This window comes from Salvelinus fontinalis, unplaced genomic scaffold, assembly GCF_029448725.1.
Source record: "Salvelinus fontinalis isolate EN_2023a unplaced genomic scaffold, ASM2944872v1 scaffold_0170, whole genome shotgun sequence".
NCBI lineage: Eukaryota > Metazoa > Chordata > Actinopteri > Salmoniformes > Salmonidae > Salvelinus > Salvelinus fontinalis.
This window is the reverse complement of record NW_026600379.1, coordinates 1-14,089: the sequence shown is the minus strand read 5'-3', so window position 1 is coordinate 14,089 and position 14,089 is coordinate 1. Positions and strand designations below refer to the sequence as shown.

The 14,089-nt window shown below is 45.6% G+C and overlaps 1 protein-coding gene across 1 annotated transcript; it reads right to left on the bottom strand.

Annotated features, from left to right (window-relative positions):
- Positions 1-4,199: 4,199 nt before the first annotated feature.
- LOC129844076 (tripartite motif-containing protein 16-like) lies at positions 4,200-13,149 on the bottom strand. Its single transcript, XM_055912444.1, has 7 exons — positions 12,447-13,149; positions 9,153-9,202; positions 7,583-7,711; positions 5,902-6,135; positions 5,618-5,777; positions 5,432-5,492; positions 4,200-5,218 (listed from the first exon to the last, which is right to left on the bottom strand). The coding sequence occupies exons 1-7, from the start codon at positions 12,991-12,993 to the stop codon at positions 4,705-4,707; spliced, it is 1,695 nt and encodes a 564-aa protein (XP_055768419.1). The 5' UTR covers positions 12,994-13,149; the 3' UTR covers positions 4,200-4,704.
- Positions 13,150-14,089: the final 940 nt, after the last annotated feature.

Below are 14,089 nucleotides of genomic sequence, written 5' to 3'. Positions count from 1 at the left end.
AACCTGATGTTATAGGACTGTCATCTGAGGAAGGTTTATGAAGGTTAGTGAAAATGTATATATTTTGCTGGTTTATTCGCTAACGTGCCTATTGCTATCGCTAACGTGCCTTGATGAATGAATGCGGTTGTGTGGTAGGCTATTGTAGTAAGCTAATATAATGCTATATTGTGTTTTCGCTGTAAAACACTTCAAAAATCTGAAATATTGGCTGGATTCACAAGATGTTTGTCTTTAATTTGCTGTACACCATCGATTTTTCAGAAATGTTTTATGATGAGTATTTAGTTATTTCACGTTGGTCTCTATAATTACTCTGGCTGCTTCGGTGCTATATCTGACGGTAGCTGTGATGGTAGCAGCAATGTAAAACAGATTTATACCTCAAATATGCAAATTTTTCGAACAAAACATAGATTTATTGTGTAACATGTTATAGGACTGTCATCTGATGACGTTGTTTCTTGGTTAGTTTGGTTGGATCTTGGTTAGTTTGGTTGGTTTCGTGCATGCTACCTGTGCTGTGAAAAATATCTGTCCTTTTTTGAATTTGGTGGTGAGCTAACATAAATTTATGTGGTGTTTTCGCTGTAAAACATTTTAAAAATCGGACATGTTGACTGGATTCACAAGATGTGTATCTGTCATTTGCTGTATTGGACTTGTTAATGTGTGAAAGTTAAATATTTCTAAAAAATATATTTTGAATTTCGCGCTCTGCCTTTTCAGTGGAATGTGGGAGGAGTTCCGCTAGCGGAACGCAGGGGCTGTAAAGGTTAAAGGAATATGTTCACCCCAATAGCAAAGTTTGTCAACAAAAAAAACATCCATACCTCTAAATACCATCATATTAGATGGAGCCATTTCCCCCCATTAGTTTGGGATTCAGACCTGCAGTCATCTTGATTTCAGACACTTTGGAGAAGTGTTCCACAGGCAGTAAATCTATTGTGGAATAAATGGAACCTGGATCCATTTCATTCTATTAACATGGTTTATGTGTTATAGCAGTAATGGGGTTAAACTAATATTAAAATGACAACTCCACAGGTGGTACCAGGTCAGGGGAGTTCATCTCTGTTCCCAGCATCCCTGGGACAGTACTGATCAACATAGCTGACCTGATGCAGAGGTGGACCAGTGAGGTTTTCCTCTCAGTGGTGAGACTTGCCCTTCCATTTGACACTCCTTTACCTGATGAGATCATACAAGACGTTACAGGCTTATTGCACGTGGAAACAGACCTGCGTTAAAATAATGTTGAATACTTAATAAGCAGTGTTTGATTGAGTTTGTTGTAATGGAACCAATAGAAATGTCCTAAAAGTACAAACAAACCCCGCCCACCTGGAGGACTAAAGGAAACGCTCAAAGTATTTGTAAGATTTCAAATAGTATTTGAATCCAGGGTCGTATTCGTTAGAGAACACTGTAGCAAAACATTTAGCAACATAATTATTTTAGTTCATTTAGTCCCTCAGTGTTTCAGTTCATTTTCTTCAGTTTGGTGCCTCGTGGAAATGATTCAGTTCTCCGTGGAAACATCAATGTAAATTCACCTTTCATTTTTACTCCTCACTATCCCTTCCAGGTCCATAGGGTTTTACTGCCCCCTGCTGGAGACTGGAGCACACTGCAGTCCCTTTCAGGTCCATAGGGTTTTACTGCCCCCTGCTGGAGACTGGAGCACACTGCAGTCCCTTTTAGGTCCATAGGGTTTTACTGCCCCCTGCTGGAGATTGGAGCACACTGCAGTCCCTTTCAGGTCCGTAGGGTTTTACTGCCCCCTGCTGGAGACTGGAGCACACTGCAGTCCCTTTCAGGTCCATAGGGTTTTACTGCCCCCTGCTGGAGACTGGAGCACACTGCAGTCCCTGGCTTTCTTTGTGCAGCCGGATGATGAGGCCCTCATCGATACAGGTACTGTATGTAGAACCATAGTATAGACCAGTATGGACTATCAATACAGGTACTGTATGTAGAACCATAGTAAGTCAAGTATGGACTATCAATAGCAAAACATTTAGCAACATAATTATTTTAGTTCAGTTAGTCCCTCCCTATTTCAGTTGATTTTCTTCAGTTTGGTGCCTCGTGGATATGATTCAGGTCTCCGTGGAAACATCAATGTAAATTCACCTTTGATTTTTACTCCTCACTTTCCCTTTCAGGGATATATTGTTGTGCCAAACACTAAAGCATGATATTGTAATAAATCTACACCCTATTCCCTACGTAGAACACTACTTTAGACCTGGTCAGAAGCACCGTAGTGCACTACATAGGGAATAGGGAACCATTTGGAACAGAGACAGTAATTCCCCTGAACATCTTCCTCTTCCTCATCTGGTTTCTTGAACAGCCCTTCACTCCTCCCCTCTTCCTCCCCTCCTCCCTTTTCATTCTATTATATCAGCCACACCACTAGCTCACCTCCACACAATACATTTACAAGTTAAAGACACACCTTGGAATAAATAACAAAGGAAAACTATTACTAGATGAAGTTTAGTGTTTTTTATTATTTCCCATCACCATAAATCATATTTAATCACTGAACAGTAGCAGACCTAACTTCATCTGTTCCTGACTCTGGATAGTGGATTAAAAAGACCATCAATCTCCAATGATATTAAAGTACTATTCTGAACATTACTGATATACTGAGTGGCAAGTCAAGATATCTGCTGGTTTTATTGTTTGGTCAATAGCACCACCCGCTGGACAGGTTTAATGTTGCTGGACTGAGCAGTATGGGAGGATGAAAGATGACACATTTAGGGACGGTTTCCTGGACATCTACATTGAACATACTTTTTAGTCCAGGACTAGGATTAATCTGTGTCTGGGAAACCAGTCCATATAGTTTAGTAGAAAGTAAGTGATACCAGCTTGTAGTGGGCTGACTAGTCCTGAATTGTCCTTTAGTTCCTGGACCATTTTCCATGCAGCTCCAGGTGACAGAGAACACATCAATTAGGACCAACAAGCTGATCAATGATACTGAGGAGAATTACATAGAGACAGAGAACCAACTGAGAAAACATATCAATGGTTCTGAATGACAACCAATATACATCAACACCAGACATCATGATTCATGGAAATGTACAAGATTTAAACATTGCAACTACAAAAATATGAAAACATTGAATTTTAATTCATAACATCTTCTGAAGATCAAATCAGTTAAATCATTGTAGATAAAACAGAGCAGAATGAATCATCACATCTGGGGACCATCACCACCAGCATGACTAGTATCTATGTGGACCCTACTACAGTTTAACCAGCTCAGCTATAGACTACACCAGCATGACTAGTATCTATGTGGACCCTACTACAGTTTAACCAGCTCAGCTATAGACTACACCAGCATGACTAGTATCTATGTGGACCCTACTACAGTTTAACCAGCTCAGCTATAGACTACACCAGCATGACTAGTATCTATGTGGACTCTACTACAGTTTAACCAGCTCAGCTATAGACTACACCAGCATGACTAGTATCTATGTGGACTCTACTACAGTTTAACCAGCTCAGCTATAGACTACACCAGCATGACTAGTATCTATGTGGACCCTACTACAGTTTAACCAGCTCAGCTATAGACTACACCAGCATGACTAGTATCTATGTGGACCCTACTACAGTTTAACCAGCTCAGCTATAGACTACACCAGCATGACTAGTATCTATGTGGACCCTACTACAGTTTAACCAGCTCAGCTATAGACTACACCAGCATGACTAGTATCTATGTGGACCCTACTACAGTTTAACCAGCTCAGCTATAGACTACACCAGCATGACTAGTATCTATGTGGACTCTACTACAGTTTAACCAGCTCAGCTATAGACTACACCAGCATGACTAGTATCTATGTGGACTCTACTACAGTTTAACCAGCTCAGCTATAGACTACACCAGCATGACTAGTATCTATGTGGACCCTACTACAGTTTAACCAGCTCAGCTATAGACTACACCAGCATGACTAGTATCTATGTGGACCCTACTACAGTTTAACCAGCTCAGCTATAGACTACACCAGCATGACTAGTATCTATGTGGACCCTACTACAGTTTAACCAGCTCAGCTATAGACTACACCAGCATGACTAGTATCTATGTGGACCCTACTACAGTTTAACCAGCTCAGCTATAGACTACACCAGCATGACTAGTATCTATGTGGACCCTACTACAGTTTAACCAGCTCAGCTATAGACTACACCAGCATGACTAGTATCTATGTGGACCCTACTACAGTTTAACCAGCTCAGCTGTAGACTACACCAGCATGACTAGTATCTATGTGGACCCAACTACAGTTTAACCAGCTCAGCTATAGACTACACCAGCATGACTAGTATCTATGTGGACCCAACTACAGTTTAACCAGCTCAGCTATAGACTACACCAGCATGACTAGTATCTATGTGGACCCAACTACAGTTTAACCAGCTCAGCTATAGACTACACCAGCATGACTAGTATCTATGTGGACCCTACTACAGTTTAACCAGCTCATCTATATACTACACCAGCATGACTAGTATATATGTGGACCCTACTACAGTTTAACCAGCTCAGCTATAGACTACACCAGCATGACTAGTATCTCTGTGGACCCAACTACAGTTTAACCAGCTCAGCTATAGACTACACCAGCATGAATAGTATCTATGTGGACCCTACTACAGTTTAACCAGCTCAGCAGTACCATTGAGATGAAATCCAGGATAGAGGGGCTGAGTGAATGTGGTCTGGACTCTGTGGAGGAGGGTCATTGTGTCAGAGACACTGTAGAAGGACAGAGTACCTGCCTTGTGATCCAGGTACACTCCTACTCTGGAGGACTGAGGGCCTGATACTTTAGTCTCAACATGATTGTGTCTGAAACAATAATCACCACTATAGTACTTTAAACTCCAGGACTTGTTATTGTGTCCAAATCCACTATCTGTCCCTGTTCTGCTGATGTCTTTATATGAGACTGCTGTTTTAACCCACTCCCCAGTCCACTCCACCTCCCAGTAAAAGCGTCCAGACAGACCCTCTCTACACAGAACCTGACAGTAGTTGTTGGTGAATCTGTCTGGATGGTCAGGATATGGTTGGACTTGGCGTGTACGTTTCACCTTTCTGTTCCCTTCAGACAGAGAGAGGAGTGTGTGTGCTGTGTTTGGGTCCAGTGTGAGCTGACAGGACAGCAATGAGGGGAGTCAGAACAATAAGTTAAGTCAGATACTGTATCTACCCTGTCTTTGATTAGAGCACAGCAGAGATCAAATCAGAGAAAAATGAGCAGTCAAATAGATACCCAGTCTTTGATTAGATCTACTATTGCTATATATTTCTAGAGGGATTGTTAGGAGTGTCAGTAAAAAGAGACTGTTAGTTACTTCACAATAAAGAGACTCACATTGTAACAACTGTTCTCTGGTCTTGGGCTCTGGAGGCAGTACAACATCCACTATATTCACTACAGACACACAAACACATTGACAGAGAGAGGGAATGTTATCATCAGACCATATTCCACATGTATATGACTAGTAGGGAACTTTCAATGGTCTAAAGTTGATGTTCTTATTGTTTTCAACACACCTGTAGTGGAGATCTTGGTCCATTCTCCTTTAAGGAAGTCTTCTAGTTTCTCTCTCAGTTCAGACACAGACTTACTCACATCTCCAAAGTACTGAAGAGGACGGACAACGATGCTGGGTAAGTCTGAAGATACACTGATACTGGAGAGAGACTTGTAACTCTGGAGAGAGACACACATAGAGAGAGACAGAGAGAGAGAGACAGACAGGACAACATAATGATGTAGATGAATAGTTTCACATGAAGTTAATTTCATATCACATGTAACAAGACAGCTTAGTTACCTGGAGGAAATGGATGTGATCCTCTGTGTGTGAGAGCTGCTCCAGCTCAGTGCTTCTCTTCCTCAGCTCAGCTATCTCCTGCTTCAGTTGCTCCAGGAGTCCTTCAGCTTGACTCACTTGAGCCTTCTCTAGGGCTCTGATCAGCTCCTTCACCTCAGAGCTCCTTCTCTCAATGGAGCGGATCAGCTCAGTAAAGATCTGATCACTGTCCTCCACTGCTGCCTGTGCAGAGCGCTGTTAAGAGAGAGAGAGAGAGAGAGAGAGAGAGAGAGAGACAGAGAGAGAGAGACAGAGAGAGAGAGAGAGACACAGAGAGAGAGACAGTAGGTACAGTAGGGATCTCACGGAATCTCACCTGCCTCCACTAGTAAGACACATACAGATGTTGATTTAAATGCACCAATACATATCCTTAAAGCTATATACTGGATTCTGTCCAGCTTCTGAAGACAAGTCTTTGCTGCTGTTCCATAAACTATACACCTGTAATGAGCTCTATAAATATCCATCAACGATTGTCTGTCAGCTCCCCATTCATCCCCACCCACTACCCCATTCCACTACTTTGACCCTATCTGCTCCTGCACCATGCCAACTAACCCTACACTCATTAAAAATCCACTACCCCATTCCACTACTTTGACCCTATCTGCTCCTGCACCATGCCAACTAACCCTACACTCATTAAAAACCCACTACCCCATTCCACTACTTTGACCCTATCTGCTCCTGCACCATGACAACTAACCCTACACTCATTAAAAACCCACTACCCCATTCCACTACTTTGACCCTATCTGCTCCTGCACCATGACAACTAACCCTACACTCATTAAAAACCCACTGCCCCATTCCACTACTTTGACCCTATCTGCTCCTGCACCATGACAACTAACCCTACACATTAAAACCCACTACCCCATTCCACAACTTTGACCCTATCTGCTCCTGCACCATGCCAACTAACCCTACACTCATTAAAAACCCACTACCCCATTCCACTACTTTGACCCTATCTGCTCCTGCACCATGCCAACGACCTGGGAGGACGGGACACCACCACTCAACACACCCTGTAACTCTTCTGAAGTCAAATCTCGTATGACCAAATACTTCTCTGGTTCTGAGCTCTTCACCACACCTTCTACCTCACTTAACTCTCCCTCATTCATTTCCATTTCACCTCCAGAACTCAGTCTGGCGCACGACTCACTCTGTTTCCACTTGAATTATAACATTTGAAATGTCTCTGCTTTTGAAAATAAATGTTGTGTAATGTTTACTGTTCATTCATGATTGTTTATTATCTATTTCATTTGCTTTTGCATAGTAAATATGTTTCCCATGCCAATAAAGATCTTTGAATTGAATTGAGAGAGAGCTCCCTGTTAATGTATAGGGGACATGAGTCAGTCATGGTTACTCATGGTTATGTGATGAGGTAGCCCCGCCTGCTACTTCTAAATCAGTGTCGGTCCAATAGGGAATGTCCTCTTGGTGTAATGGTCAAGATGTTGGTTTCTCCCACGGTAGACCTGGGTTCATATCCCGTCAGTTACATTAAACAGTCTATTCTCTGAAAGGGGTCCAGACAGCCTGTTTTGGATAGGGACCCCTCTCCCTCTCTCTGATTGGAGGAGAGAAGTGATATGGTGTCTCCCCTCTGGTCAACAATACTCACCTTGAGAGACTCCAGAGCCTGTTGGAGCTCCTTCAGCTCCTTCTCTCTCTCCTGGAATCTCTGCTGGACCTTCTGCTGACTCATCCCCAGCTGCCTCTGTGGAGAATCACTCTTCAATGAGCTATCAAGCTTTATTAGTCCAGTAGATCAATAGTATAGTCATGTGACATAGGACCCATAGAAGACACGGATACAAATATTGAGGAAGTGTCTGTCTGAAATTATATCATTATGTTGTCATGTGAATGATTATAGTTTTAACAGAACACAAATCAGGGAGTTGATTGGGTGTTTGATAACGAATGATAATGCTGTTTGATAACTAATGATAATGGTGTTTGACTTGTTGGATTCTAACTAGAAATATACTTATTGATGTTACCATACTATAACGTACTGATGACTTTACATGTATAAGGAATGTATATGTTGGGGTCAATGACGGGTGGATAGGAACTTGGTGTATGGAAAGTTACCGAGAGAGACAAGGGGAAGTGCTGAAATATTCTGTTCAAACATGTTATTGTTAAATATCAATGTTCCTAAAGAGGGAGACAAAGGGCAACTAGTTTCAGTCTCTGATAAGGCAGGCCAGCTGCAGAACTAGGGAGGAGCCAGGAATTCAACCGTCTAGTTTCAGTCTCTGATAAGACAGGCCAGCTGCAGAACTAGGGAGGAGCCAGGAATTCAACAGTCTAGTTAGTCTCTGATAAGGCAGGCCAGCTGCAGAACTAGGGAGGAGCCAGGAATTCAACAGACCAGTCAGTCTCTGATAAGACAGGCCAGCTGCAGAACTAGGGAGGAGACAGGAATTCAACAGACTAGTCAGTCTCTGATAAGACAGGCCAGCTGCAGAACTAGGGAGGAGCCAGGAATTCAACAGTCTAGTTAGTCTCTGATAAGGCAGGCCAGCTGCAGAACTAGGGAGGAGACAGGAATTCAACAGTCTAGTTAGTCTTTAATAAGACAGGCCAGCTGCAGAACTAGGGAGGAGCCAGGAATTCAACAGTCTAGTTTCAGTCTCTGATAAGACAGGCCAGCTGCAGAACTAGGGAGGAGCCAGGAATTCAACAGACTAGTTAGTCTCTGATAAGACAGGCCAGCTGCAGAACTAGGGAGGAGCGAGTAATTCGTCTCGAGGTCAAGCCACCACAACGACCCTCCTACTACAGTCCTATCTCACACACACACACGTCCACACCCACAAAGGTTTAAGCATCAGACAGGGCCATGACTACACCACTGAGAGGAACCAATTCAGTTCCTGCCTAGCAACAGATATGTATTGGCTGTCTAGATGTGTAAGGAGTTGATCATGCCTAGTATGAGGTTATAATATATGTTCTTGTGTAATCACATTGTCTTTGCAGCTGTATGACCCAGTGAGTGAATAAACTTGGTTTGAGTTTTTACTCTGTCTGTTCAGAACCTAACAGACTATAAAATGGTGATACATTTGAAGAATCAGGGTTAACATTTCTATACAATCAAGATTTGTGTTCATATTTGTTCTCCCCTGGAATAAATATTTGTTTATCAGACAGTCACCAACAAGTTGTTCTGGTCTTACCTGTTTCTCAGTCCTCTCTGCTGCAGCTGACACTGTATCATGGCCTTTATGTTGTAACGGTTTTCCTCCTCCTCTTCATCCGAAGAGGAGGAGCAGGGATTGAACCAAAATGCAGCGGAGTTTGAAGACATAATGATTTATTAAATAAACAAAATAGACAGACGAAAACGAACTATACTGGATATAACTAACAAAATAACAAAACGATGTAGACAGACCTGAACAAACGAACTTACATATACACGAAGCACGCTGACACAGGAACAGACTACATAAACGCACGAAACAAACCGAAACAATCCCGTATGGTGTAACATAAACACAGACACAGGAGACAACCACCCACAAACAAACATTGTGAACAGCCTACCTAAATATGACTCTCAATTAGAGGAACGCCAAACACCTGCCTCCAATTGAGAGCCATACCAGGCAACCCTAAACCAACATAGAAACAGACAACATAGAATGCCCACCCAAACTCACGTCCTGACCAACTAACACACAAAACTAAACAGAAAACAGGTCAGGAACGTGACATAACCCCCCCCTCAAGATGCGTACTCCGAACGCATCACCAAAAAGTCCAGGGGAGGGTCTGGGTGGGCATCTGACCACGGTGGTGGCTTAGGCTCCGGGCGTGGTTCCCACCCCACCATAATCAATCCCCGCTTCCTTAGCCTCCCCACAATGACCACCCTCCAAATAACCCCACCTAAATTTAGGGGCAACACCAGAATCAAGGACAGCTCTGGGACAAGGTAGCTCAGGACATAGGGATAGCTCAGGACAGAGGGATCGCTTAGGAGAGAGAGGTAGCTCAGGAGAGAGAGGTAGCTCAGGATAGAGGGGCAACTCCGGACTGAAGGGCAGCTCCGGACAGAGAGACAGCTCTGGACTGAGGGGCAGTTCAGGATTACTAGCCGCTTCTGGCTGAGGGACAGCTCATGGCTGACTGACGGCTCTGGACGCTCATGGCAGGCTGACGGCTCTGGACGCTCATGGCAGGCTGACGGCTCTGGACGCTCATGGCAGGCTGACGGCTCTGGACGCTCATGGCAGGCTGACGGCTCTGGACGCTCATGGCAGGCTGACGGCTCTGGACGCTCATGGCAGGCTGACAGCTCTGGACGCTCATGGCTCTCTGACGGCTCTGGCTGCTCATGGCTCGCTGACGGCTCTGGCTGCTCATGGCTCGCTGACGGCTCTGGCTGCTCATGGCTCGCTGACGGCTCTGGCTGCTCATGGCTCGCTGACGGCTCTGGCAGATCCTGTCTGGTTGGCGGCTCTGGCAGATCCTGTCTGGTTGACGGCTCTGGCAGATCCTGTCTGGTTGGCGGCTCTGGCAGATCCTGTCTGGTTGGCGGCTCTGGCAGATCCTGTCTGGTTGGCGGCTCTGGCAGATCCTGTCTGACGGGCGGCTCTAGCGGCTCCTGTCTGGCGGACGGCTCTAGCGGCTCCTGTCTGGCGGACGGCTCTGTAGGCTCATGGCAGACGGGCGGCTTTGCAGGCTCATGGCAGACGGGCGGCTTTGCAGGCTCATTGCAGACGGATGGCTCAGACGGCGCTGGGGAGACGGATGGCTCAGATGGCGCTGGGGAGACGGATGGCTCAGATGGCGCTGGGGAGATGGATGGCTCAGATGGCGCTGGGGAGACGGATGGCTCAGATGGCGCTGAGGAGACGGATGGCTCTGGCCGGATAAGGCGCACTGTAGACCTGGTGCGTGGTGCCGGAACTGGAGGCACCGGGCTAAGGACACGCACCTTCATACTAGTGCGGGGAGCAGGGACAGGGCACACTGGACTCTCAAAGCGTACTCTATACCTGGTGCGTGGTACCGGCACTGGTGGCACCGGGCTGAGGGCACGCACCTCAGGACTAGTACGGGGAGAAGTGACAGTGTGTACAGGACTTAGGAGACGCACAGGTGGCTTAGTGCGTGGGGCCGGAACTGGAGGCACCGAACTGGATACACGCACTATAGGGAGAGTGCGTGGAAGAGGAACAGGGCTCTGGAAACGCACTGGTAGCCTAGTGCGTAGTGTAGGCACTGTAGGTACTAGGCTGGGGCGGGGAGGTGGCGCCGGAAATACCGGACCGTGCAGGCGTACTGGCTCTCTTGAGCATTGAGCCTGCCCAACCTTACCTGGTTGAATGCTCCCGGTCGCCCGACCAGTGCGGGGAGGTGGAATAACCCGCACCGGGCTATGTAGGCGAACCGGGGAAACCATGCGTAAGGCAGGTGCCATGTATGCCGGCCCGAGGAGACGCACTGGAGACCAGACGCGTTGAGCCGGCCTCATGACACCTGGCTCAATGCCCAATCTAGCCCTACCAGTGCGGGGAGGTGGAATAACCCACACCGGGCTATGCACACGTACAGGAGACACCGTGCGCTCTACTGCGTAACACGGTGTCTGTCCGTACTCCCGCTCTCCACGGTTAGCCTGGGAAGTGGGCGCAGGTCTCCTACCTGCCCTTGGCCCACAACCCCTTAACCCACACCCAAGAAATTTTTGGGTGTTACTCACGGGCTTTTCGGGCTTCCGTGCAAGACGCGTCCCCTCATAACTCCGGTTTTGGGCTTGATTCTCCGGTTTCCAGCCACGTCTTCTTGCTGCCTCCTCATATCGCCGCCTCTCTGCTTTCGCTTCCTCCAGCTCAGCTTTGGGACGGCGATATTCTCCTGGCTGTGCCCATGGACCTTTACCGTCCAATATTTCCTCCCAAGTCCATGATTCCTGTGTAGCAGGCCACTGCTCGAATTCACGCCGCTTGGTTCTGGATCGGTGGGTGGTTCTGTAACGGTTTTCCTCCTCCTCTTCATCCGAAGAGGAGGAGCAGGGATTGAACCAAAATGCAGCGGAGTTTGAAGACATAATGATTTATTAAATAAACAAAATAGACAGACGAAAACGAACTATACTGGATATAACTAACAAAATAACAAAACGATGTAGACAGACCTGAACAAACAAACTTACATATACACGAAGCACGCTGACACAGGAACAGACTACATAAACGCACGAAACAAACCGAAACAATCCCGTATGGTGTAACATAAACACAGACACAGGAGACAACCACCCACAAACAAACATTGTGAACAGCCTACCTAAATATGACTCTCAATTAGAGGAACGCCAAACACCTGCCTCCAATTGAGAGCCATACCAGGCAACCCTAAACCAACATAGAAACAGACAACATAGAATGCCCACCCAAACTCACGTCCTGACCAACTAACACACAAAACTAAACAGAAAACAGGTCAGGAACGTGACATATGTTCATCCATTGTACACAGATAACAGATACACTGCTGATCGGTACGACAGTAAACCTCCAGCAGTTTGTCATGATGAGAGCAGATCTTCTCCTGTAGTTGTGCGGTGGCTTTGACCAGCTTGTGCTTCTTCAAAGCAGGAGATTCATAGTGAGATTGGAGGTGAGTCTCACAGTAAGAGGCCAGACACACCAGACAGGACATGAGGGCTTTCTGCTTTCTGGTCCCAGTGCAGACATCACACGCCACATCTCCAGGTCCAGCATAGCACAGAGCAGGAGGGGGAGCAGTCTGGAGTCCTGTCTTCTTCAGTTTCTCCATCAGCTCAGCCAACATGTTATTTTTCCTCAGAGTTGGCCTTGGAGTGAAGGTCTCTCTGCACTGAGGACAGCTATAGACCCCTTTCAGAACATCCTGATCCCAGCATCCCTCAATACACATTCGACAGTAATTGTGTCCACAGGGGATGGTGACTGATTCCTTCAGTGGATCCAGACAGACAGAACAACAGAACTGGTCCTGGTCCAGCAGAACTCCCTGTTGAGCCATTTGGACGGTTGTTCACTCTCACACAGACAGACGACACAGAGAATCAGATCAGTTTCGTTTCCTCAGAAGTTCGTTTTTGGGAGGTATGGCCTTTCTGGTTCTGCCAGATAGGTGAGTTTAGAGGGAGGGAAGGAGGGAGGGATTAGAGAGAGGGAGTGGTTAGAGAGAGGGAGGGGTTAGAGAGAGGGAGGGGTTAGAGAGAGGGAGAGAGAGAGAGAGGGAGAGAGAGAGAGAGGGAGAGAGAACTGCATGCAACGTCGAGAAGGAGACAAATATTTTAGTTCCCAGGTTAGGACCCTTAATATGGAATAAATGAAATATAGTGGTTAGAATATATGAAGGGTAACAGTTTCTATGAAGTACATATTATAATTATTTTAATGACCTTTATAATGCCTTATAATACACGTATGTGTTATAACACTGATTATAAGTGTCTATAATAATTCATACATGGTTGTAATGAGGAGGGAACTTGATACTGTAGGTGAAATTAACACTGTATGTATTGACTGATCATTGAGAATGAGGTAATACTTTACATTACAGGGTGGTTATTACTGTTCGGTCTAGGGTCAGGGTTAGAGGTACTACATTCAGCAGTAACCCTAGACATATCTAGGACTAAAAAGAGAAGACGTTTTACAATCAGAGTTCTTTGTATCTCTTCTTAGTCATACAGATCCCCACATCTTATAGGTGGACGGGGTTATGGACATATACAATACATTATCTCTGAAACCAGATGAAATGAAACTGGCTTTCAGCAGGAAAAGCTGCTCTAATAATCCTAACCATGGCTGGGTGTCTTCAGAGACTGAGAGGTACAGAGACACACTGTCAAGGTGACAGGTATCCTAGTGGTTTAGAGACTGAGAGGTGGAGACACACTGTCAAGGTGACAGGTATCCTAGTGGTTTAGAGACTTAGAGGTATAGAGACACACTGTCAAGGTGACAGGTATCCTAGTGGTTTAGAGACTGAGGTATAGAGACACACTGTCAAGGTGACATGTATCCTAGTGGTTTAGAGACTGAGAGGTAGAGAGACACACTGTCAAGGTGACAGGTATCCTAGTGGTTTAGAGACTGAGAGG

What these genes read in the sequence shown, in the direction of transcription:
- LOC129844076 (XM_055912444.1), bottom strand. Translation starts at nt 12,993, where the DNA reads ATGGCTCAACAGGGAGTTCTGCTGGACCAGGACCAGTTCTGTTGTTCT. An exon ending in AGGCTCTGGAGTCTCTCAAG is followed by an intron (nt 6,136 to 7,582) that starts GTGAGTATTGTT and finishes CTCTCTTAACAG; the next exon opens with CGCTCTGCACAGGCAGCAGT. An exon ending in AGAGAACAGTTGTTACAATG is followed by an intron (nt 5,219 to 5,431) that starts TGAGTCTCTTTA and finishes CCCCTCATTGCT; the next exon opens with GTCCTGTCAGCTCACACTGG.